Source organism: Lasioglossum baleicum, chromosome 11, assembly GCF_051020765.1.
Source record: "Lasioglossum baleicum chromosome 11, iyLasBale1, whole genome shotgun sequence".
In the NCBI taxonomy this organism is placed as follows: domain Eukaryota; kingdom Metazoa; phylum Arthropoda; class Insecta; order Hymenoptera; family Halictidae; genus Lasioglossum; species Lasioglossum baleicum.
In genome coordinates, this window is record NC_134939.1 from 6,894,517 (window position 1) to 6,921,360 (window position 26,844).

Genomic DNA, 26,844 nt, shown 5'->3' on the forward strand with positions numbered 1-26,844 from the left:
TCAATCAAAGTTCGAACCTGTTTCCGAGGTACTGGATCACATCCTTACTGAAAACTACAGCTATTAAAAAAAAAACTAAAATTCGCAGTTTTCGATTTATGTAAATAATTGCTGATGCAAAATGGTGCAGAGTCACCAGATGAGGGGAGGGAACACGAATTGAGGGGAACAAGTTGCCCCCTCTGCGTCACGTGACTCAGCCGCGGCTGAGGGGGAGTGGATAGATTGAGGAAGTGTGTAAAACGTATAAAATTCGCGTGGCAGACGACGCGTTAGTATAAACTATTGTGCCTATAAAAGACCGTGGTCAGACAAGACGTTGATAGCGACCTTGTGAATGAAAATTTCAATTTCCACATTCTAATCCGTGCACACAGGAAAAGTCTTTGGCAAACGATTTCCTTCTGTTCGGCTCGAAATAGGTTGCGCTTGTACTTTGCGATTACGTTTGAAAGTGAACGATGTTCCGGGGAACGCGTAGCACATGTTTTCCAGCTTCCAATCTCTTTGCAGAAAGAATCGCAGCGTTTGTACGCGAAATCCGCCTTTAGAAATCGATATGCATGCTGCTCCGAGGTAAATTCATGAACGAACACAAGCCGAGAGCGGAAGCTCGGCGGCGCTCAGGTAACTTTTAACGATACAGGTTGTAGACGTAGAATGCGGATGTTCGCGGAACGCGGAGTCCCAGAGACGCATCGATCATGGAACGAAGCAAGCGACGATTGAATTACACAGGTTGGGAAATAAAGCTCTAGATTTACAACGGATCCGAAACACTATTTCGACACTAAATTTCCGATTCTCGAGAAATTGCCAATATCTGAATAGTTTTGTTGACGAAAATAGTACAATAATTTTGGCCTCGTTTCTAAAATTTCGCCCTCATTAATGTTTTCCTCGGATATTGGAGTAATATTTAAGTAAGATTTATTTCATGAATTATAGCCCAGGTAGATTGTTGTATTGTTTTTGATAACGACATTATCACAATACAAATATCGACAATTTCTTTAGAATTGGAAATGTTTAAACACTTTTTGTATCTTATAGTTGAATATACTTATTATCTGTGAGAGAATCCTTCAACAAACATTGTGAGTCATTCTAAAAATATGTTGTCACTAGAATTAATTAATGAAATTATCAGCTGCACGAAATACGACGATTGAAACATTGCTAATATAAATATAGACGCGCATAAACATTGCATGATAAATATTCATACACCAAAGTACTGTAATCCAATTATCTGAAAAATTCGATTATCATATTTGAAGGAAGTCCGAAGCGCACGTGAAAAATAATTAAAGAGACCGTCGGAATTCATGAATATTTTCATCCAATTTGACATTATCAAAGAACGAACCTCAGTAAATTAAAAATAAATTCCGCAGGAAACGATATAAACTGGAAGAGGCTACGGAATTAAAGAGTAGTATTTTTACTTTTTGGACGTAAATAAATTACTCTTTCTCTCTGAGCGAGCCCTCCTTCAAAAACAAAATATTAATTCCATCCAGACTGCGGAGTTTTAAACATTTGCTCATCAACAAAAATATTACAGTAACGATTTTACATCTGTGGAAACTTCAGTGACTGAAAAACTGTTTGAACATTAAATTATTAATTTTTCAAATCATTTTACAGCTTGAAACCTCTACTCTTGTAATGCATTTTCCATTTTCTTCTAAAATGTTATTAAAAACACTGGAAAATTTGTTTCAAGATTGAACCTAAGTGATTTTCCAGCTGGAATTCTCTACTTTTGCAATCTATTATTCATTTTCGTCGAAGGTACAATGTTTAGAAATATTGAAACATATTCCCATGGCTGACTTTTTCAAGTCTAACATATGTTTGAAGATTGGAGGTGATATTGTCAGTTCGCATGTGGTTTTTCTAAGCAATACCAGTATTTTCTTGCAAGGATAACACAGCAGTCTTCTCGGGGAAGATCGGCGACTGTATTTTATTAATCTGCTACTTTCCCTGATGGAAGTTCCTTCAGCTCTGAAAGCACTTAGTCGGTACGAAAATAAGTTTGGCTGAAATGGACGGCAGACTTCTGTATGAAGAGAGGTTGCGGCGAGCCGGATATTGGAAATATGATACTCTCTCATCGGAAAAGTTCGAAAGTGAATACTGCCTTCAGAGAACCTGTTCGCTTTCGAGGAAACATGTCGAGAAAATACAAAATTGTGAAACGCGGCGAAGTCGAAACAGTGCGCACTCTCAAAGCCGTCGATGAGATATTTTAATGGGATCAATCAACCGAGGAACTGAATGGTTTAGGACATTTTATACTCTACAATCGACAACAGAGCTGGGTGATGTATTTCAAATAGTAAATAGTAAATATCACAAGTACACTTTTAAAAATATGGTATCTCATTTGAAGGACTCTCGAAATAGTGAGAATTTTGTTTGGTAATTTATTATTTCTCTTATTCGTCACGATCAAACATTATTTCTGAAAATATTAATGTACAGGGTGTATAAAGAATAAGTGTAAAGCTGGTTGTAACGTGATTCTACATTTTTGCAGTATTTTTCTTGTTTAACCCTCTTTTCGAATAAACTATCTCCATCAATTGTGATAAATGTCTAAATTAATTAGTGACTCTCACAATCAATCAGTTGCATCCTTATTTTTGATATAAATTTGTCATCTTTTCAATTAGAGATTCATTAATTACGTACAAAATGTAAATGCACACAATTCCATGGAAATTATTGTCGACAGTAGAATATATTTTAATTGTTTGTAAATAGTCAATATATTCACACACACAAATAAATGACTACGAATTAATTAGTACGCCTATAACAAGTACAATACCTACACAAAAAATTAGAGTCCAGTTTTAGCAAAGTGGCTATAAAAAAGACTCGTATTATCTTGCATAAAAGGAAAAATGGGTCGTTTACTATGCTAAATGAAAGCTATAAACTAAACGGTGCAAACGATATTTTCAAATCTGATATTATTTTTAGCTGACGCGTGAAAAATGAGGGATATTGAAGCATGAAAGCGTAAAACTGACATGATCATAACTTTCCGGATTTCTATTTTAACTGCAGGCTTTTATCATTTTCCTTCTAAAAGAACGCGTATGGCCTATTTATTTGAACAAAAACATTGCAAACCGGTATGATATATTAAATCATAAAATTGATTTCATACAATCATTAAATTAAGGCAATATGAGATATTGCTGCACATAATTTATCTCGAACAGTCTGTCGAACAACACTTTTTGTATGGAAGATATATGATTCCAAACGTAGTTCTCAAAATAATAACGTAAAATGTATTCTATAATATTACATTAGTATACAATTAATACTCAAAATATATATTTAATGTGGCTTGAATGGAATTTTTATTTTTAACCAAATAAAAATTGTCTTCATCAATTTCAACAAGCAGGAACCAAACAGAAATTTCTTCCCTTTTTAAATAATTTTAGTGAGTTGGAAAAAATAGATCGGGATTGTTATATTCTGTCTATTAATAAATATGAACAATAAATCGATATACTCATATTTCATTACCAAAGGTATTACACAAATAGTTAAAATGAATGTTAAAAATTCTTTAAACTCACAGTTAGGTCCATGTTGACCCAAACTTGTAGAAGTTCTAAGTAAATAAATGATCAACTATTTATATTAAGTTTCCTGAAAGGATCGATCAAGATGATCTCACGACAGTGAGTTCAAAAATATATTTAAAAAACGTGTTTTTATTATATAAAATACTATATAAAAATGTTATATGGACATATTGTATAAAAGTGTAATTTAGCCTGCCACGATATTGTCAAAAAAATTCACCTTTCGAGGTTTAAGGAATAAAAATAATTTTTGATTTACAATAAATTAGTATCCAGTGAATAATAAAGTTGAGTTTACGAACACTAAGGGGGTACAAGTTCCAGTTCGTGAAAAGTAGTGTTTAATCTTTGAGAGAAGTAGGCTGACGGAGATTGGTGCAGGAGGAATAGGAGAAAACACGGTACGCTTGATTCGCCGTATTGGAAGGACGAGAATAATGCGGGCGAGTTATGAGAATACAAAAGGGACTGTCGATGGACGTTTGCCAACGTTGACTAGCGAAAGACGTGGATCGCAAGAATTAACGCGAGAAGATTTTCTATAATTCCCCGCGATTGTTCCATGACGGCACGTAATGCATGCAATTCAATGCTATGGAACTGAAAACGACCGAGGTACATATTCATAAAACGTTCGAATACGCTCTGTCAATATTCGAGTGCACTCGCAAGTCGTCCGCAGAATTTATGCATTCGTAGCGAACGCAGCTGTGCGATATACAGCAAAATAAAATCCTTAGTAACACTATTCAATTTTCTTGTGTAAATTGATTTGAGAAATAATTAAAGAATGTTTATAAAGCAAACGTTGTCAAACATTCTATTTTATGTTTCACATCGTAGTATTTACTGTGAGCAAACATTTATACTTAGTTGTAAACAAACATTTATGATAGTAATTTATAATAAAATGTTTGTTATTTATAAAATAAAAATTTTAAAGTTGCATTCCAATGTATAATAAAAAGGTTCACATTCCGTTGCATTTAGACTGTATATTTTTATGTAGAAAGTATTTCAGGTAGAAAATATTATAAATAATCCATGGTTTACTTATTTGGCTTTAAAGAACATTTATGCGACAGTTTTTCTTTGTTTTGACATTGATGACATCGTTTTCAGCAAAAAATTGTTGCTACATTATCGTAATATTTTTTCTCGCAAGCCTGAAAAGCTGAAAATTAATCAAAATGTACGCGAGGTCCTTTTCCCCGGTTATTTCACGAACTACAGAACAAAATAGAAGGGTAAACAAAAGCTTAATATTCTAATGTTCATTTCCACCTCTGCAGACGGAATTAAAATTTCGTGGAGTCGTCGTGTACGCCACAGTGTCGTTCTAAGGTTAATTATGTTTATAAGTGGAACATAAATGGTGAGGGAAACAAGCGGTTAATCCTGACTGTTATATAGGTTTTTGGAAAGTTAGTAACAGTGTGTAGATGGGAGCGGAACGCAAGTTTTATACGCGAACATTTCGCGGAAATAATTTGATCGTTGCTACATATTAAAGCTCTTCATGCGAATTCCCATTTCAGTAACTTATTTGATTAAATTTTGTAAAACATCTCAAAAGATTTTTCATAACAGAAATTAACCAAAAACCTTTACCGCTTATGTCAGTAAAAAACTATTGTACCTACTTTCAATTTGTTTTGTAAAATTATTTGTTCTTGTTATCGAAATTGTCAATGTTGTAGAACATCGTAGAAAAATTGTTGCCATTAGCATTAAGGTTAATCTAAATGAAAGGACGCTCGAGGTACTGATCAAAATATCGAAGTCAGTACACCTCGAAATCAAAAATCGGCGTACCGTACGAAAATTGCAATAACGAGGAGCACGTGCAAACATGTAAAAGTTTCAATATGAAAGAGTCAGCGCCAATCAGTTTGCAAGCTCGAGTGTAAACAATAGGTGCATGCAATATCAGAACATTGTTCCAAAACGGACGGTACATCAAACATTCGTGTCAACGTTGCCAGTATTCGGTAAACTCTATCTCGGAAAAAAGCTCATGTCACGAAGGGTGGCGACTGTCATGAACTAGTGTCCAAGAAGCTGAGTTTCATATGCATTTAATCTTTTCGAGGACAAGTGCAGCGCGATGCAATGACAATATTAAACTTTTGAATTCACGGCGAATTTATAAAAGCTCCTGTGCTCAGAATGTTGGAAAAAAATTAATTACACCATAAACAATTTGCGACAACAATGAATAAATTTTAGAATTTCTTAACATTCTTTTGTGAGTGAATGGATTTAATAACTTGATAGAATTCTTTCATGGATAAATGGATTCAAGGATTTGGCTAAACTTCCGAAGACGTCCATGCTCAGAATTGAATAAAATTTTGAGAATAGGTTCCTATTTGACTAAAATGATGATTGTCACAAGGATTCTTGGCGACTCGAAAAAAAACTTTTTACCACTTTAATGTCACTCTCTACTTTACCGACAAAGTCGTAGGCGGTCCACATGGTTTCATACCTCTATAACTAGACTTGAAAAATGAAAAATGTCTTTCGAGTCGTCAAAAATCCTTCTGACAATCATCATTTTAGTCAACAAGGAACCTATTCTCATCCAATTCTAAGCATGGACGTCTTCGGAAGTTCAGCCAAAGATTTTATGAAATTCTCTAACATGGATGAGTGAATTCAAGAATTTTATGAAACCCTTAGGAATAAATGAACACCCGTTCCATAAAAAAAAACCTTGAATTCTCGAAAGCAGCATAGAATGTCTTCCCCTAAACGAAGTAAGTTTTATTTTTTACAGCTATATTTTGGGAAATAATTGCTGCATGTGAAACTACAGGACATCCTGTACAATTCGTATAGTGCTAAATGTTAGCTGTTTTGTTAACTGAAAAATACTTTAATGTGATCATCATTGTTCCCTAATTAGTTCATAATGGAGTCTCTACCGTGCTCCAAAATTAGCAGAGTATCATTTGATGTGGCGTAAATGCAGACACAATGTCTAGACAATTCTAAACAACGACGCTGAACCTAAAGGGTTATCTTTACTTCAATCATTCAGCAGCGACAAAGGATTTGAGTGGTGGAATAGTGCTTGATGCGGACGTAGGCTTTACAGTTATTCTCGCGACTAGGGGAGTCTGGCTCAAAGCTAAGTTCACTGCACTTCTGCAATTCCCGCGAGACTGCACGGAAGGTGTAGTGCGGGATTTTACGACCTCAGAGCTTCCACAGCTTGTCTGCCAGTACAAGTACCCAGAATTTTCAGATATCTTAACTGGAATTGGCTCTGTGCAACTACAAAGAGGAAACTATTTCCAAAATATGTACTACTGAATAACCAACCACACGCAATCCAGAAACCAATTTCGTAGACATTTCATTCTGTTCGCAGATTTGCAGAAGTTTAAGCGAACTTCCTAGAATGTAGATCTTTATGTAAAATTAGATTTGTCCGAGACGATCCTAACACTTTCAACACATTTTTTAATGACTATACAATATTTAAAGAAATCTAACCAGCAAAACTAAATGAAATTATTGGAATACGTTACACAAAAGAATTTGGTATTACAATTGTAAATAATTTCTTAACGTATACACATGTACACAAGAATTGTGAAATATTTCTTAACAATTTATCGTACTTATTAACAACATTGTATTTTAAAAGACTGTCACTTGTATGTAAACTGTTAAAAACCAGTTTGTATTTGTTATACATTTTCTTGAATGCTTGAACATGAATAACAAGAGAATGAAATTTTACTACGAGTTAAAAGAATATCTTGATCACACCAGGAAAGAAATTATTTGCATGTAAACACGTCTAAACACTGTCACATACCTTAACGTTGTGCGGAGATAAGCGAGGATTTGCGGCAGATATCTGTGCAATCCATTTATCCTCCTTATCTGTCGTTTTCCACTTGGTACTACGTTCTGGCAGATCGTCAGCGGTATTGTTCTCCTCAAACTGGTTTATCCATTTGTCTACGAGGCTCTTCTCATTCTTCATTCATTTTGCAACCGCTTCACGTGACGTTTCGCAAATGCAATGACGGCTTCGGATTAGAGCACCTCCAAAATGCAAATAAGTAGACTGCGAACCTCTGCGCAATAGAAACATTTTTAAACCAATTGGAAGAATAGAAATTAAATAAATGATTTTATTTTCAATATTATGTGAGTAACTCTAAAATAGTATTACAACATCCTTAAATTTAATTTTCAATTTATTCGAAAAAGAAATCATTCGTAATAATAATAAATTATAAAATGCTTACTATTCAATTTTTGGAAAATAAGCATCGTATAAATATTATAATTTGTTAAAACACCTTACAGTCGCTAATGCGACTACAAATATAAATGTAATTAAAAAAGAATACACGCGGTAGAATTTTATTTAACTATATTTTTAAATTGATATACGTGTATTATTGTTTATATGTTTGGTAGATGTTATGGTGGTTACTACAAATGTGTAAAGAACGTAGTTGGAAATCATTTTTATTCTGTTATTTTAGAATTTTCTCTTGATTCTAAAAAGTTTACTGATAGGAATAAATAGAAAGTAGTACAGGCAGAATGTTTGCAGTCTAAATAATATCGTTTCCTTGCAAAAGTCGAGCGAAACCGAGGTACACACTTCCTGGAACGTGTATTAAAGGAAGGATCAAGGTACCTGGGAAATCGCGAATTTCCAGATAAAATTCGTGGCGCTTATTTTATCGCACTTCTTTATAGAGAACGTAACCTCTGCATAGAAAGAGAGAACTCCGTAAAAACGTGTGTACAGCCATAATACCGAAAGAAACATTTTTGCAAACGTTTGCATTTTATGAAAAATTGTACGGCATGCATGGGCTTCGACACAGAAATTTCTCAAACAAAATTGTGTGCACAGAGAACACTCGCCAAATAATATTATTGGTAACAGTTGCTAAAATAAGTCTAACTGCAATATATCAATAATTTTTTAACACTTCTGAAACTATTTGCAATATTAATTATAGGAGACGAGGTTTCATGTGAACAATATTCTGTTTATTTATACTTACCCCCACGTTTTAACTTTTTTAAAACTAATAGTCATTACCTCATTAATGGAAAACGTGGTTTCATCTGAAAAATACTCTGGTTAATAAAATACATACCCCACTTTTTAATTGTACTTTTAAAATTAACATATGGAATTGAAACAAAATGCATTTAAATGTCTCTTTGTATAATTTTGTGGATTTTGTCTATAAAGACATTTAAGATTTCGCTGTGTAATAACAAGACTGCGGATCTTTATGCATTTATGGCTTCCAAAAATTATCAAAAAATGCTAGGAAATAAAATTCCACAGAATTTAGTAAGATTTTTATTTATTTGTGATCTACAAAAAAACGAAGACTACTACCACTGAAAATAACATTTCACATGATTCCACTTTCTTAAAATTTGCCTGCAAAAATTGAAAATTGCATAAACATCCGCAGTCTAGTAATAATATTTATTATAATTTAAGAATTTATATAGTATACAATTTGAACATAGAGAAATATATATCCCTCTCTAGACAAACCTATCCCCTTACTCTTGCAGTCTCCTATCAATTATCACTCCTCATCCCCTTTCTCTCCTCCGTCTCATCTTTATCATAATCTACAACTTCCACTTCGCGCAGAGGCGTTATTGATTATTACATCACCCGTCAAGCCTCGAAATTTAATACCTGATATCGATCTCTGTCTTCTATATTTTGTTTAACTATGACCGACATCCACGATACACTATACACCCGACAGCGATTTAATGGTGTGCGTTCGCTCATCTTTCACACTTGTTAACCTCGGAACACTTATCTTTCCCACACTATAACGCATTTAATTTATATCAATATTTTATGAAATACAATTTTACACATAATTGAATACATAACTTATTATATGTACAATTTATACAGGGTGTACATAGGTGGCAACGTCAGAATGATCGAAAATTAATTGCTACATTGTGAACTCTGGCATCATACAATTTCTTTGAAATGTTTGTTCGTATAACGAACAATCTATAAACAATTTATTTCAACAATGTCATGCTCTAATCTTGAAATAATCGTTGTACTGTCTTAAATTTTACAGGGCAGCCCAAAAATCACTGATCCATTTAGAATTTATTTATAGAAAATGTGAATTTCTAAAATGTATAAAAATTATGGATATTGCGGATCTTTATGCAAAATAAAAATATTCTGCATTGATTGTGGGAAGTAGGAAGTAAATAAAAATTGATTTCATCGCTTGATGACTTCGTTACATTAAAAATAACGTTACAGTATTCTGAAATTTTTCTAATCTATTCCTCGTTTTATATTTCGCCCAATCAATATCTTCATAATTGTATAAAGATCCGCAGTCTAGTTATGACTGTTGGACCACCTTGTCCACTTAATTTTAAGAAAAAGCGGAATTACCGACACATAATTTGAAATGTCTCGATTTGATGTTCCAGGCGTGATTATATCGAGTAGCGGCGGTGCTGTAAGGGACCGGATCACGGGGGGGTCCACTTCCGCTCTAAGCTGTAAATGCATGAATCGCCACACACCCACGCAACAACAGGTTAGTTCTATAATTGTTACTCTAGTACCGCTCGTTAATTGCGTCGGGTTTAATACACTCTGATTGAATCAAAGCAATTCGGTATTTGTAATATTCCTCCATGTACCAGAATAGTGCGATCCAAATTGATCAAGTGAAACGTACAAAACAATTTATATACAATTTCGTCACTTACGAACTATTGGGTTGTTCGGAAAGTCTCCGCAGATTTTCAATTATTTTTATAAACCTTTATTATTAGAATGTAAAGAAAGAAATGCAGGATTTTTTGTTCCTCTGTTTTAATTGCAATTTTGTACCAATAAATATTTACCTTAATTTAATGAGTTGTATGTCATCTTAAAGCTCGTTTTAACCTCTATTTAATTATGCTTTTGATATTTAATTTTATTCAATTTTTTATCAAATTATTTGGCTTTTATTTCAGGATGTCAAAACGCGATTTTGCCATTATCTTTTTCTGTGAGTTCAAACTAGGCCGAAGTGCCGCTCAAACGGCTGGGAATATCAAAGACGTATGGGGCGAAGGAAGTGTCAACGAATGCACAGCTTTATATTTTTAAATAATATTAAATTCTTTGTAAAATATATTAATTTTAATACTATTCCCCTCGATAATATTAAAATCAATTCTCATAATAATTTAATGTTACTATTAAACAATATTAAATTTTCTATAAAATTAATTCTCATATTATTGTTTTTATCAAAACAATTTTAATACAATTTAATACAATTTTAATAAAATTGTTTTTTTATGTGAGTTATAACACTTTAAAAACATAGGTTTAAATCCTGCATTTATTTCTTTACAACATGATATTATACATTTTCTGAAAGGTGGCACTTTCGCCAATAATTGTATCTATTCGCCATGAACATAGGTTCAATTCGTTTTTGTTCGGTGTCAATGGAAACACGGAGAACGGAAAAGTGCATTTTCGGCATTCAATGCTTTTTTACTACAAAAAAGGCAAGAATGCAGTTCGAGTTGCAAAAAAGATATGTGCTGTTTACAGGGACATTTTATGAGAGTGGTATAATGAAACCTCCCAAAAATAAACTTGATTGTTAGTGCAATTTTTGTTATTTTCAATTTAATCCAAAAATCGGCGGAGACTTTCCGAACAACCCAATATAGTATTACTGATGGTAAGATGTAGCAACGAAGATTATTATAAAAATACTATGCATTCGTAGAGTCATTCATGACTTCTTTTTGACGCATAGATACCTTATCCGAAATACGGGAAAAACTGGTCCCGAGCCATCGCCTTATATCGGACTAAAACTGTATTAGTGAAATCTCGGTATGAGTCTGTACATTAGTACATTTGTCCCGCAATAAATGCATAAACTCGACAAATATTATCGTTCGCCATCCGAAGTCATCCTAGGCCATCGTTATTAATGGTAGCAACGGGGTCAGAAGAAAAGAAAGATGTAATTAGACCGCTTCCAACTCTTTCTTATCTTAAGTCCGAGGCCATCAAGATCGCAATAAACGCACAGACACTACAGTCTATTTATTTCATTCCGCAGTTATTGCGTCTCCCTTATAGGTTTATAAGATAAGAGTTGGTATTGTTGGTAACGGCCATTAATCACAAGCTTACCAAGGTTCCGTTCCTCGTCGTATCACCATACTATTATTTCTTCGTTTTCTTTGCCCTCATTAACGTGCTTCTTCTATTATGCCCAAGAGGTCTCCTATTTCTCACCGGTATTCTTCATCAACCTGTTTATTTTTCCGAAGGAGAAGAGCGCGGACCGGGAAAAACGGTAACCGGGGAGCAGGAGGTCTGCGCCATCGTGAAAAGGATAAAATTCTCCATTCCCCGGTAGCAGATGGTAAAAAACGAGGAACGGCCTGAAACGCACAAAAGAAGAAAATTTTCCGTGCCGGCGGAATAAAGCGCGAGAGTCTTCCTTAATCAAATAGATTGTCCGTATCAAACCCCCCGGAACAACCGTTCCGGACCCTTGCCCTTAGAATACCCATTCCGATGTGATCCGTTATTCTTATTCTTACGTTGCTAACAGTGGTATTCAATTACGGCCTGGCCTCCAACATTTTAATCGCCCTACTGCTAGCGACAATGATAACGCGGAACCCCGCGACATCGTGAATAGTGATGGGAATGATCCAATTCGCTAATTAAATACTTGTACCGAAGAATCGAAGCGTAGCGTAAAGTAAAGTACTTGGTATCGGCCATCACTACTCAATACCGATCTCACCCAAGATTGACCTATGAATATAATGTTTCTGAATAGGTACAATTTAGGAATCAATACTCTTTGATACTTACGAATTGTTAATAATTCGGCCGGATCATGTTGATCATAAATCCTGAATCAAATAAAAACCGCCATTTCTCCGTTCACTATAACGAACGTAAATGCAGTTGACACACCACCAGCCATAAATCCACGTACCAGTTGCTCCGGCAGAGTAATCTCGCGGTTCTAAAAGCCAAAGGAAAAACGCATTATAGATTCTATTCAAATGCGCGTCGCACAGTCAGAAAGAGCAATGCTTTCTATTTTATTTCCACCGGACGAACGACCTGCTATATATGCGTACGCAATTGTGGCAGCCATGACACGGGAAATGACTTTGCTGAGGGATAAGGAATTTCATGGTGGAAGTTGAAGAGCGCGTGACGCCATTTGGACCATGCAATTTTTAAGACAAAGCGATGGCACGGTCTCCTCTTCCAGAAAATGGTAACAATGGTTGGAATTGCAAGACCAACGTCTGAGCTGAGTGAGATACGCTTCCTCGCGAAATTAGCTCGGCTATGTTCTTTGATTTTATTGTGCATAAACGATCCTTGGGGTGAAAATGTCTTCTGTATGCGAAAGTTCAACTTTCTTGGTATGACAACAAGTTTAGCAACGAATTAGAGAAATAAGAAAGAATCGGATCGTACCCATCAGTACTTCAGTGTTCATCTTGACAAGTATCGATTCTTCCATATAAGTACCTGATTAGCGAGTTACTCGAAAATTATGAGAAAGAATCGGATGATTCAGTCTTCGGTATGTCAGCTTTCGATACCAAGTATTTTACTTTTCGATACGTTCCGATTCTTCCGTACAAGTACCTGATTAGCGAATTACTTGAACATCACGAGAAAGAATTTGATCATTCCCATCACTACTTGCAACCATTATCTATGGACATAACATAATTCAATGTACTAAATGTTAGCAATTTTCACGGTTTTAAAGAGTACTCAAAGTACTGAAACATTTGATTCTATTTGTGACCATTGCTGTCATGATGCCAATATTATTCAGTGTTCATCTTGACAAGTATTGATTCTTCCGTACAAGTACCTGATTAGCGAATTGCTTGAATATCCCGAGAAAGGATCGAATCATCCCCATCACTACTTGCAACCATTATCTATGGATATAACATAATTCAATGTACTAAATGTTAGCAATTTTCACGGTTTTAAAGAGTACTCAAAGTACTGAAACATTTGATTCTATTTGTGACCATTGCTGTCATGATGCCAATATTATTTAGTGTTCATCTTGACACGTATCGATTCTTCCGTACAAGTACCTGATTAGCGAATTGCTTGAATATCCCGAGAAAGAATCGAATCATTCCCATCACTACTTCCAACCATTATTTATGGATATAACATAATTCAATGTACTAAATGTTAGCAATTTTCACGGTTTTAAAGAGTACTCAAAGTACTGAAACATTTGATTCTATTTGTGACCATTGCTGTCATGATGCCAATATTATTTAGTGTTCATCTTGACACGTATCGATTCTTCCGTACAAGTACCTCATTAGCAAATTGCTTGAATATCCCGAGAAAGAATCGAATCATTCCTATCACTACTTCCAACCATTATCTATGGATATAACATAATTCAATGTACTAAATGTTAGCAATTTTCACGGTTTTAAAGGGTACTCATAATGTACTGAAACATTTGATTCTATTTGTAATAGTATCGATACAGCACGTGCTGTCATGATACCGATCTTATTTATCTTGACAAGTATCGATTCTTCTATATAAAAGTACCTGATTGGTGAGTTACTTGAAAATCATGAGAAGGAATCGGGTCATTGACTCTTCGGTATGTCAGCTTCCGATAACAAGTACCTACTTTACTTTTCGATACTCTCCGATTCTTCCGTACAAGTACCTGCTTTGAATGAATCGGATCATTCCCATCACTATTTCCAACCATTATTTATGGATTTAAGAGAGAAAGAATTGAATGATTTCCATCGCTAATAACAACGAATTCCGCATTCGAGTACATCAGAATCCATCGGAACCGTCTTCCGATGATCGATATGCATCAGCGTTAGATATCCGCGTTGCATGGTGCAGCGTATACACCAGGTAACAAAAACATATACGGGTTCGTCCTGTTTCAGGGGGCTTACGTAAACTACGAGGCAACCGATTTCGACCTAAGCCGCAAATCAGAGAAGGGGGACCATCTGTGGGGCAGATTCAAGCTGCATGCAGATGCGCTGACACCCTCGCGCGACCAGTCGCACCTGCACACACCGACGTCCATCAATCATCTGAATAACAGCAGCTGCAACGGCACGGAGACGTAAGTGTGCGATCGATTATTGGTGTTACGTAGATGGTGATCGTGATCGAGCCCCGGTTTCCTCCGGCTGATACAACAAGCTCGATCATCGCGCCCGGTAAATATTGTTCGCATCTCCGTGTTTTCGTTTACCATAGACAATGCCAGCCGGGTAAGTCCAGGGACGAGGAACCGCACTTTCGATTATACGTATCCGACATACCTAACTACTGGTCTCCCGTGGCATACTTCCCGCGAAACTATGAATTATTCACCGGATATTGCGCCGTAAAGATCCGCCCGCCTTCATGTTTATCGTGTAAAGTGAATTATTCATTTCTTTATTCCACCACCGCTTCGTATTGTTAGACTTTTGCCTGCTGCTCTGTCGATTGCGTCATCGATCGGTTTTCTCGATAGCAATCTCAGGATGCTGCGCCCTTACGGGGTTAAACCACCTTGACCTTGACAATCGAAGAACGTGTCCTAGGGAATTTTTTTCAGGGATAATTAGTCAGTGAAAAATTTTGGTTTTTCCATTTTTTTCCAGGACACAATATTAAAAATAGCGGAGCTGTTCGGTGTTTCTGAAACGGACATTTATTGATACATCGATGGATATTCAAAATTGAAACATGTTTTTTATCCACAAACTAGAATGTGTTATTTAAACTGAAGCGTAAATTTGTTTATGAAGTCCAATTATTATTGGAGCAATAGCAGCAGATTCATTCGAAAAATTCGCTGTTTGCGTTGGAAAAATAACGTTAATAATTTAAAGCTTATGCTACATTTTACAGTACTGTGTGTAGAATATTCGTTTAAAATTCGAAGGATATCGGTCATAGGGTTCCAGAGATTTCATGTCAGCCATGTGACAATTTCTGGAAAAACCCAGAAAAGGTTTCAACGATTTGAAATGTAGATGCTTGTAGAAACATTTGTTGGAGCTGGACAGGTTCAAAATGCGAATTGAAAAGTGTTCCACTGGCAAGTGGAAATGTACGCAATGCAGGTGCCAGATACTATGAACCGTGCCAGCACGCTGGACACGGAATGATTGATGTCCTACGCATCTTTCTTCTACCTGGGACGCTCTTGGGAAGAGGAAGCCATCTCTCTTCTGTGTGGCTAGCATGTTTCAGAATTATATTCCAAATGTATTCAAATCTATGGATGCAGAACAGAAATTTGTGTAACAATAGGTCCATGGTACAACAGTGATCGTCATTTGGTAACTCCTTTTTCCAGGTCCGAGAGCTTTAAAGATTGAAGGTGCACTTTCAAGCTTGATAACACTAACCTGATATTTCCCTCATTTTTGTTTTATACTTGAAGTCAACAAAATGTGTTCCATTTATCACATTTTAAAGAAAGCTGGCAGAAGGGGATTGACCCTTCGACGAAGAAGCCCGGGTCTATTTTGACCCAGAGTATAAAAATCGCCATGCGATCTGACGAATTAATTGAATGGAAAAGTGAAAATTGAATGAGAGTTGAAAATTCTTTTTCCGGGTCCAAGAGCTTTAAAGATGGAAGGTGCACTTTCAACCTTGATAACACTAACCTGGTATTTCCCTTATTTTTGTTTTATACTCGAAGTCAACAAAATGTGTTCCATTTATCACATTTTAAAGAAAGCTGGCAGAAGGGGATTGACCCTTCGACGAAGAAGCCCGGGTCTATTTTGACCCAGAGTATAAAAATCGCCATGCGATCTGACGAATTAATTGAATGGAAAAGTGAAAATTGAATGAGAGTTGAAAATTCTTTTTCCGGGTCCAAGAGCTTTAAAGATGGAAGGTGCACTTTCAACCTTGATAACACTAACCTGGTATTTCCCTCATTTTTGTTTTATACTCGAAGTCAACAAAATGTGTTCCATTTATCACATTTTAAAGAAAGCTGGCTGAAGGGGATTAACCCTTCGATGAAGGAGCTCGGGTCTATTTTGACCCAGAGTATAAAAATCGCCATGCGATCTGACGAATTAATTGAATGGACAACTGCTGCATTCGGAACAATAAAATGATTTACATGTCCACAAGAAGTGGCTTCAAAAATATGTTTAAAAATTGATAAAAAAATCATCAATGATATAGTCATAATTAGAATGCGAAAGAATTCGAAAATAAAAAAATACAAATGTTTACTTAGCTGCAGTAAATTGCAACAGATGCATCAAATTTTTATTTCGCCCAGAAATCCGCAGTCCCGTTATAATAATGGTCCGCTGACCGTAATCATTTTACAGTATATAAAAATAGTAAGCGGTTGAATATTCATGCGGAACGTACGAGATTTAATATAAAGCGTGGTTAAACACACGATTAAAATTTCTCGAGTAATATGTCGACCCAGGGAAGGATTTTTCGTGTACCTTCGTACATAGTATGTCTAATATTAAATTATCAAACAGAGGAACCCATATATGTAATTGCACCGTCGCCGTTTCCCTTTCAGGGAAAACATTTCTCTCCAGAAACCGTTTCTCTTTACATACCAACGACTCCGGGTCTCGCTAAATGAAACGTGTGCGTCTCCGCTGAGACCGACGCAATTCCAAGGAGCAAATTTTACGACAGATACAGAGTCGTTTGAGATGTGCCAGCCTTCAGTTTCATCATGCGAACGTTCAACAACTAACTAGTTTGACGCAGACAGATAAACAGAAACTTCTGTCGGAGCTTCTCGAGCGAAACAGCTTTGTTTTGTGTTCCAGTTATACATATGCACACTGGTGTCTCTAGCCTTGAACACACAACGTCTACTGGTCACACACGGGAACAAGTATGACGTACAGTGGCGAATTATATCGCACGCTCGAGTAATTTTTGTTGTCTGAACGCTTAGGCTCGGCGCGAGCAACATACACTTTGTGGCACAGAACTACGAGTCAAATACAGTTACAATGAAATTTTCGCTTCCACGAAGAATATTCAATGTATGTGTTTTGTATCATTTCAGAAACATTTGTATAATCATAATTTGCAATGGAGTCATTATTCTTCCATGAAAAAGTTCTCCAATATTCTTTGAAGATTAATAAACAAACCCAGAAAGTTTACACTAAAGTTCTGTTCTTAAAAATTCAACGCTGCGACATTTTACATCAGCAATATTTTATATGAGCCAAACACCACGATTTTTATTTTCTCTTTGTATAGCTATAGTTTTCAGCAGTATCATTATTCGAGCATGAAAAAATGTTAAAATATTCTTCAAAGATTGATAAACGAACCCACAAAGTTTACACTTGATATGTTTATTAGTTTCGTTCTTAAAAATTCAACACTGCGACATTTTGCATCAGCTATATTTTATATGAGCCAAACACCACGATTTTTCTTTTCTTTTTGTATAGCTATAGTTTTCAGCAGTATCATTATTCGAGCATGAAAAAATTTTAAAATATTCTTCAAAGATTGATAAACGAACCCACAAAGTTCACACTTGATATGTTCATTAGTTTTGTTCTTAAAAATTCAGCACTGCGACATTTTGCATCAGCTATATTTTATATGAGCCAAACACCACGATTTTTCTTTTCTTTTTGTATAGCTATAGTTTTCAGCAGTATCATTATTCGAGCATGAAAAAATTTTAAAATATTCTTCAAAGATTGATAAACGAACCCACAAAGTTTACACTTGATATGTTTATTAGTTTCGTTCTTAAAAATTCAACACTGCGACATTTTGCATCAGCAATATTTTATATGAGCCAAACACCACGATTTTTATTTTCTCTTTGTATAGCTATAGTTTTCAGCAGTATCATTATTCGCGAGCATGAAAAAATTTTAAAATATTCTTCAAAGATTGATAAACGAACCCACAAAGTTCACACTTGATTGTTCATCAGGTTTGTTCTTAAAAATTCAACACCATTTTACATCAGCAATAATTTATATGAGCCAAACACGACTTCGAATAGAATGTCAAATGTTACCGCTATTCCAGAATTCCAGATTTCCATAATAAACTTAATTTGCTGATAACATTTGCAGTTTGATAGCAAAACGAGGGACCGCAGTTGCGAATTTAATAATGAAGTGGTTTCAGCGTCGAAAATTGCACGTATGTAGCATGAAATTTCTTCTCGCAGTTTCTGGTCGACTGCAAAATTGAAATATCAAGCGTTTATGATATCTATCGAGTGAAATTACTTAGGGCAAGCTGAAATGCGGTTGGTCACGGCGGGTTTGCTCCTGCGAGAGCGACACGTGATTGGTGGAGGAACTTTTAGTCAGCAATTTGGTTGGTCGTTACGGAGTTACGTTTCAGAGGACAACGAGTCGCGAATTCCTAGAATTGCAGGTGGTAAATTCCAGGAATCGAGTGCGACTGTAACCTGCATTCTACCTAAAAGTAGCAGTTTATGACAGCACCGGCGAAGTGGAGGGTGACGTTCCGCGTGTTCATATTTTCGTTCCAGCCTTGTAGGTTTTACTACCCAAACTTATAGGGTAACAAATACCATCGCATTTTGACAAAAAATATACTTATGTGTACCTTATTGTACATGTCGTTATTAGACAGCGGATCTTTGTGGGAAATAAGAAGTTAAATAAAAGCTGATTTCATCCCTTAATAATTTAGTTACATGAGAAACAAGGTGACAATATTTTAAGTAGACTCCGGATGTTTATGCAAAATAAGAAGTTTGTGCATCAATTGCAAGATGCAGGAGCTAAATAGAAATTTATATTCTTCATGAATAATTTTAATGTGATGAAAATAATATGTTAATACTCTCAAAATCTTTAAATATTTTCACTTTTGTTATAAATGCATAAAATCCGGCGTCTAATTATTATTAGACTATTCTAATCGTTTATATTCACAAAATTTTTTCATAAATGCATAAAAATCCGCAGTCTATTACTATGTAATTAGGTCATAAATAAGAGAAGAATGAATATTTCAATTCAATTTGTTCCTCGAGATACTTCTACATGTAAAAATCACATGTCTAGTTAAAGTTTGAATTAAAAATCATTTTTCAATGCGAAGATATACGATATTAATGTGTTTCAAAATATCAAGGTGTGCAGAATGGAAGCTGTGGAAGCCTAATGATCCTAAAATATATTTGCTACTGAGCAAGATAAATTTCTAATAAACAATGCGTACCTGTTATGAACACTTTTAAATCCTGTTTCTCGTCCGTAGCAGGTATACAGTACAACAACAGCAGCAGCAACGTGGAAGCAGAGGATATCCAGGGCAATCGGGGACGAAAGGATTCCGTACTGGTGCTCCTAACTGGTCCTTCATCTTTGATCCTGCGGGACGCCTCTGTTATTATTGGTCGATGGTGGTATCCCTTGCCTTTCTCTACAACTTCTGGGTTATCATCTATAGGTTCGCCTTCCAAGAAATAAATGGTGAGTAAATTTCTACACAATTTGTCTCGTATTTTATCATTTCTTTATGTCAAAGAAATGTGCCGTTTATTTTGAAAGTGGCCCAAGTCCATTTTCGAGAAAAATCAGGCTAGCAATATAAATATTTACATTTCTGCGTTATCTTTTCATTCTGCAGCAAATTGTAACTAACATATTTAAAATCACAAAGATTTTGTAAAAAGGGAATTAGCTGGTTAATAGAATGATACAAATTTTTATTTTTAAAATGGCCTAAGTCTGTTTGTCAGTTAACAAATAAACAATAAATTGGCTAAAAATATGCTGGATGCGTTTTTTGAGAAATGAACCATATAAAATTTTCTATAAGACATCAATGGATGAGATGCAGAGTTTAAAATACTGTAATATTGTATTGACGCCACTTTATAAAAATTAAAGACAAATTACAACAGCGAAATACAAGTTAGAAGTTTTGTTGGATTGCATAAATGGTGTTTTTCAAGTTTTGCAATGAAATATAAAATAAATTGAATATTGTTTTTTCAATTTGAAGCATTTTGAATGATATTGAATGGACTTGTGCTGTTTCAAATTTTATGACAAATCTAGTTGTTACCATTCTTGGTAAGAAGACATATTATTCACACTTAATAATTGCTATTCTTTTCTCTTAGATACATTGGTATCCTATACGTACAGATATTTTTAATTTCATTGAAACGCAAACTCTCAAATATCTCAATTTAAACTTGAATGGACTTAGGCCACTTTCAAACTAAACGGCTCAAATATTCTTAGCGGTACAGGTGTTTTTTAGCTTTTTGACGAATTTTATATTTTCGATCTTTTCTTGTGGTACCGACAAACGACTTACGTGTGCTGAAAACATGCAAAATTTGAGTTCGATTGGTACAGTAATTTTGAAAAACAGTAGATGAAATGTCAAATAATTTTTACATGTAAGTTTGACTAATATCAGGAGAGACTACTAAAGACTAAATGAACATTCGAAAAATGATCCTACATAAGCGCAGCCATTATTTATGAATGCTAAAGGATCGTAGCAGATTTCAAGCTCAACTTAAATAAATTCACGAGACTAACAATAAGCGTTTCGATTCTTCCAAGGATTTTATTCATCTGAAGACGATATTTCTCTCTGTATAAGGAGCCTGTATTCAGTGGTCGTCGTTTGACGTACAGTAGTATGAGTCGATGAGTCACAGGCTCTGAGAATAAGAGGAGGAAGGACCTTAAGCTCTGAAGCTTAGTTCGGACATCACTGCTTTGTGGTATAATAGCTCCGTTAAATGTTGTGCCCAGGGCTACCTACCGGAGAGATGGAATAAAGTAGATACAGTATTGTTAAAAATATACCATTATTGCCGGAAGAACAATATCCGCGATTCTAGTCCTCCAATAAATACAATGAAAGCCTCTAGAACTACCAGACGAGTAAGGAAAGGTTGTTGATGATTGAAATTATATAAATAATTTTTATCAGAAATTTTTAATAAACCTTCAAAGACATACTTCATTATTATTAGACTGCGGATTTTATGCATTTATGACAAAAATGGGTAAGCACAATTTAAAACGGTGAACATATTATAAAGATTTAAAGACATCAGTGTATTGGTTTCAGCTTAATCAGATAATTGAAAGAAGAAAGAAATTTTGATTACGCTGCTCCGTCTTGCAATCAATGCAAACATTTTTTATTTTGCATAATGATCCGCAATCTAATTATTATAAAGCAATATCCAGCTTGGTAGGTTTCCTGTGTTGTTAATAAAAAAATGTTTAAAAAATCGGGAAGATATGTCAAATTCACAGATACGCACACTGCAATTTGTTCCGAATTTCGAAGTTGAAAATCCGAGTTGTAAAAAACCGAAACTCTGAAAAAAGTCGGAAAAATTCAGATCGTGCAATGAAGTTTAACAGATACATCGTTTATATTTTTCCAGTAACAGTGTACCGTTATATGAGTAAACTGCGGATCTTTATACAAAATAAAAAGTGTTCGCAATGATTGCAGGACACATGAGCCAAATCAAAATTGCATTATTCTTTTAATTATCCTATTAAGCTGAAACTAATACATTGATGTCCTTAAATATTTTTAACATGTCGACAAAGACATAAAGACGATAAAGACATAAAATCCGCAGTCCAGAGTTATGAGCATTGCCCATGAACTTTTTCAGATTTTCTGACGAGGCGCGTCGAGATTGAAAAAAGTTTGCAGCCCCTGTGTTGCCTCTCGCAATCTAAGAAGAATAATGCATCAGATGATTGGATAAGTTCGTGCCCGACTTGAAAATAAAAAAAATTCAATGGTTAAATAAATAATACCATTTTATTAATCAATTATTCTAATTATATCGTAGTAACATCGTAGTACAATAATAGTATAATAATTATATGTAGTACATATTGCAATTAATTATTATAATTGTAGAAAAGAATGGTGACTAATAGGGATGGGATCAAGTACCTCCCAAACAGGTTCAAACTTTGATTGATTGAATTCGAACTTCTATAAATACTTAGAAAAACATAAATAGTACTCCTAAGTATACTCGAACCTATGCCGGACAGTTTTGAACCTTTTACAATTACGTTGCGGAAATAATACTTGCAAGTATATTCGAATCCTGGTCGAACAGATTCGAAACTTGTTTTTTCTAATCATTATTTTTTTTTACCATTAAAATCAATTATCTTGTCCTCTATTGCATAATTTAATTCAACATGTATAACTATAATTTCATAATCTATCGGAAATATTATTCTTAAAGAGTTACGAATTTAATAAAGAAAGTGCTATAAACCTTACTATGCAGTTCTGACTTCCAAGATTCGAGTACTACTTGTGAAAGATTCGATTCCTTTCAACATCGAAGTAGTTATAAGTATCTTTCCGAAACTTGTAAGTACTCATTCCGAGGTTCGATATCAGTTTGTATGAAATGAATACTTCTCAAATATAATCATTGAAACATTATTGCTTTTAAGTAGCAATCGAAACCCAAGAAATGAAACTTCGTTATTGAAATTGACTCGGATTCGTGAGTACATATTAAACTTGATCCCATCCCTAGCGACTATATAATTGTTTTTACAGTCCGCCGTGCAGTACAGTTTGCGACAACTATGGAAATCGGGCACGAACTTATACAATCATCTAATACTATTTCTACCCATTCGATTTTGAGCTCCACCCAAGTCTAAGATAAGAAGAAATCGCTTTTTCGAAAGTTCCAGTACAGAATACCCCCTAATCCAGGATTGGTCAGCGCCCGAAATTGGGTAGAGGCGATTTTCGGATCGAAACAGTCAAAATGATCGTAAAAGCACATTCTCCCGGGTAAAAATGCCGAGACAGACATCCAGTTAACTTGGCAGACACTCGTTTCTTCACAGGGGTTCGTAGATCGAAGATCAGTCCCGATAGAAACTCGACTTTCCTCTGCCTATCTTACAGCTCCCGTGAAAGAACTCTGCGCCAGCTCGGATTTAGCACCTCGGAGAATTACCTCGCTTCTCTATTCCAAAAATTCCACGACTCCTCTGTGAGAAAGAATCCCTATCCAGCTTGGCGAGGAGCAGAAACTTCCTTGCGCCTCCATCAGTCTGGCTCCCGGATTCCGTAACGGCCGAAAACTTTGACGTTTGCTCCGATATCTACCGGGAAATATCGAATTGTTTTCTTTTACTTCTCGCTGCTAATTGCGAGCGTCGTTAAACGAGACTCTCGGCCCATTCTTCGAAAATATCTTCGTCCTCCGAGCTTCCTCCCGCAGGATCCTAGCTTTTCCATTTCGCTTTCTTCGAGAAACTCGTTGCCTTCGCCCCGTTTACTTTTCCAGTAGAAGTCCTTACAAAATATAAAATATCATACTACCCCAGCATTTGTACAGCTCTCTCTCTCGAATTTTGTACTTCTGTAGCTCAAATAAGAGCACTCTGAAGTGGACACATCAGGATTTTTAATATTTCACGATACACCGTAGCAAAGCTCGTTTCTGTATTCCAGAGACTCGTGAAATTATGTTCTCGTCGTTGCAGTGAATGCTACTGGCTGTTTTACAAGTGCAAACTAGTTGTAAACAAAGAGCATTACAGAATTTACGAATTGATAGTAGTGAAGATTATGATTGAAAATGCTATTTTGTTTAGAAGAGACATTTGTTTGTGTTACAGGCGAAACGCGGTGGGTGTGGTTCTGTCTGGATTACTTCTCCGATTTTTTATACGTGTTGGACATAGTGTTTCACATTCGAACCGGATATTTGGAGGATGGCGTGTTGCAAACTGACGCGACTAAACTGCGGAATCATTACACGAACAGCACCATATTTTACATGGACATCCTGTGCCTGCTGCCACTCGACTTTTTATACTTATCTATAGGATTCAATAGTATACTGCGAAGTTTTAGACTTGTGAAAATATATCGGTAAGTGACACTTCCAAAATAATATTAACCCCTTGCCCTACGATTCATTTCACGGTTTCAGTGATTAGAACTTTTTCGTAGATCGTGATTTCCTAAAAAAGGAGAAAACTTATATCTATGTATAAGCTGTACATTAACAAAACCAAAATAGAATTTTATTTCTTATAGGAAATTAATGACATACATTTTTATTAGAATCTGTTCAGAATCTTCAACACGAGCCAAACACGATATCGTAAGGCAAGGGGTTAATAACATCGGAATTTCATTAAATCCTTCAATCGGATATGATCGTCGTCGATGAACAATTTTGTTACATTGTTCATTCGTTTCCAAAATTATTTGACAAATTGAACTTTGAAAAGAACCATTTCAGTGTGACAATTATTTTTTATACAGAGGCTGCATACGCATTGGATCCTAACAGTATTTAAACACTACTCATTCAAAGCTCCATAAAACGACTAAAACAAATCGTACACCAATCTTCAAGGTGTCGTTGTAAAGAGAAGGCTTCAATCTATAAATCTATGGTAGTGTCATTCTCGTAAAAAATTTGTCAAGCTTTTCACAAACGTTTGAATGTACAGTATTTTCAAGAAAAAACGCGTCTTCAAATCTGGTCCCCTGCACCATGAAAAAAATCTTAAAATAAAATGAACGATGGGTTATTGTTGTACGACCGTTTTTTACAAAATTATCACAGTTTAAACACAGACAATTCTTCGAGAAACTAATGTTGAAATACTTTTCTGTGATCCACTGTATATTTCATGACTAGACCGCGGAACTTTATGCAAAATAAAAAATGTCTGCATTGATTGTAAAATTTCATTCTTTTTTTAATTATCTTATCAAGGTGAAACTAATACACTGGTGGCCTTAAGTCTTTTTCATGTATCTCCACTATTTTAAGTTGTACGTACCCATTTTTGTCATAAATGCATAACATCCGCAGTCTATTCATGACATTTTTTAATCCGTCTACAGTTGTTGTCTTCAATAATGGTCGAGTTACAATTAGTTACTAGATATATCCTGTGTAGTTTCATTCGGCTAAGACGCCAAGTAATTATGCAGTGAATAATCAGGAATAAACAAACCGTGGTGATCTCGTAAACATTCTTCGGCAACTATCCGTCCCCTATGGTTAAGCGAAAATTCCACGAGCTGAAGAAATTCGCCGGCGCAATATTTTAATAGGAATTTTGGAATTTATCGCCGGGTTATGACCACCACGCTGGAATCTCATCCAATCTTCTTTGTCCATTGTCACGCAGGTTCTGGGCGTTCATGGATAGAACTGAGCGACACACGAACTATCCGAATTTATTCCGCTCCACCTCCTTGATACATTATTTACTGGTGATCTTTCACTGGAACGGGTGCCTCTATCACATTATTTATAAGAACAACGGCTTTGGCAGTAAGAACTGGGTGTTCAGCGACTCCGAGACGGCGGATGTTGTCAAACAATACTTGCAGAGCTACTATTGGTGTACGTTGGCCCTGACGACCATCGGCGATTTACCACGGTACGTATCGTCTCACCCTAAATTTCGAAAATTTCGTTAAACCATCCCTGACCATTCACTGTGGCGCCATTCCTTCGAGAGCTAGCCAAAATTGAATTTTTCGAAGCACGTATACAGGGTAGACCAATCACTTTCACCAATAGTTCCGTTATCTGTAGCAATATGGAAAAATATGTACATAAAATTGGGAAATATTGTGATGCAAACACTTTTTTATATTATAATAATTGCAAACAATTTTACACAGGGTGAGTCGGGAGGAACGGACCAAACTCCAGAAGCGATTTTCATTTGTTTTCATTTTATAGCGTGATTCCAATTAAACAAAATTTCATACATTAACATTTCGGTTATCATAGTCTTATTTTCATAAATGTTCGGAAGTATCGCCATTGACATCTAAACATTTTTATTAAAATAAGACTATGATAACCGAAATGTTAATGTATGGAATTTTGTTAATCACGCTATAAAGAGTTTTTTACATTATTTTCCTGTGTACAATCCACTCCTGGAGCTTGGTCCGTTCCTCCCGACTCACCCTGTATATAGAATGTCACAAAAATGTTGTACTTCCTCGAAAGGTATGATTCCCGAGGTCACATGAAGTAACTTTTCCCTTTGCGAAAATGTTCTCCGCGGCTTTGTTAAGGAGTTATTAACGAGA

General features: G+C 35.4%; 1 protein-coding gene across 9 annotated transcripts in view; it reads left to right on the top strand.

Annotated features, from left to right (window-relative positions):
• LOC143213439 (cyclic nucleotide-gated channel alpha-3) overlaps positions 1 to 26,844 on the top strand; it is a 299,614-nt gene that overhangs the window by 161,167 nt on the left and 111,603 nt on the right. For 8 of the 9 annotated variants that reach the window (XM_076433300.1, XM_076433299.1, XM_076433297.1 and 5 more), the window contains exons 4-8: positions 10,110 to 10,219; positions 14,643 to 14,827; positions 19,981 to 20,195; positions 24,387 to 24,642; positions 25,923 to 26,177. In XM_076433300.1, coding sequence (XP_076289415.1) covers positions 10,110 to 10,219; positions 14,643 to 14,827; positions 19,981 to 20,195; positions 24,387 to 24,642; positions 25,923 to 26,177 — 1,021 coding nt within the window. The remainder of the gene's footprint in view (positions 1 to 10,109; positions 10,220 to 14,642; positions 14,828 to 19,980; positions 20,196 to 24,386; positions 24,643 to 25,922; positions 26,178 to 26,844) is intronic. The other variant, XM_076433293.1, reaches the window with a different exon arrangement.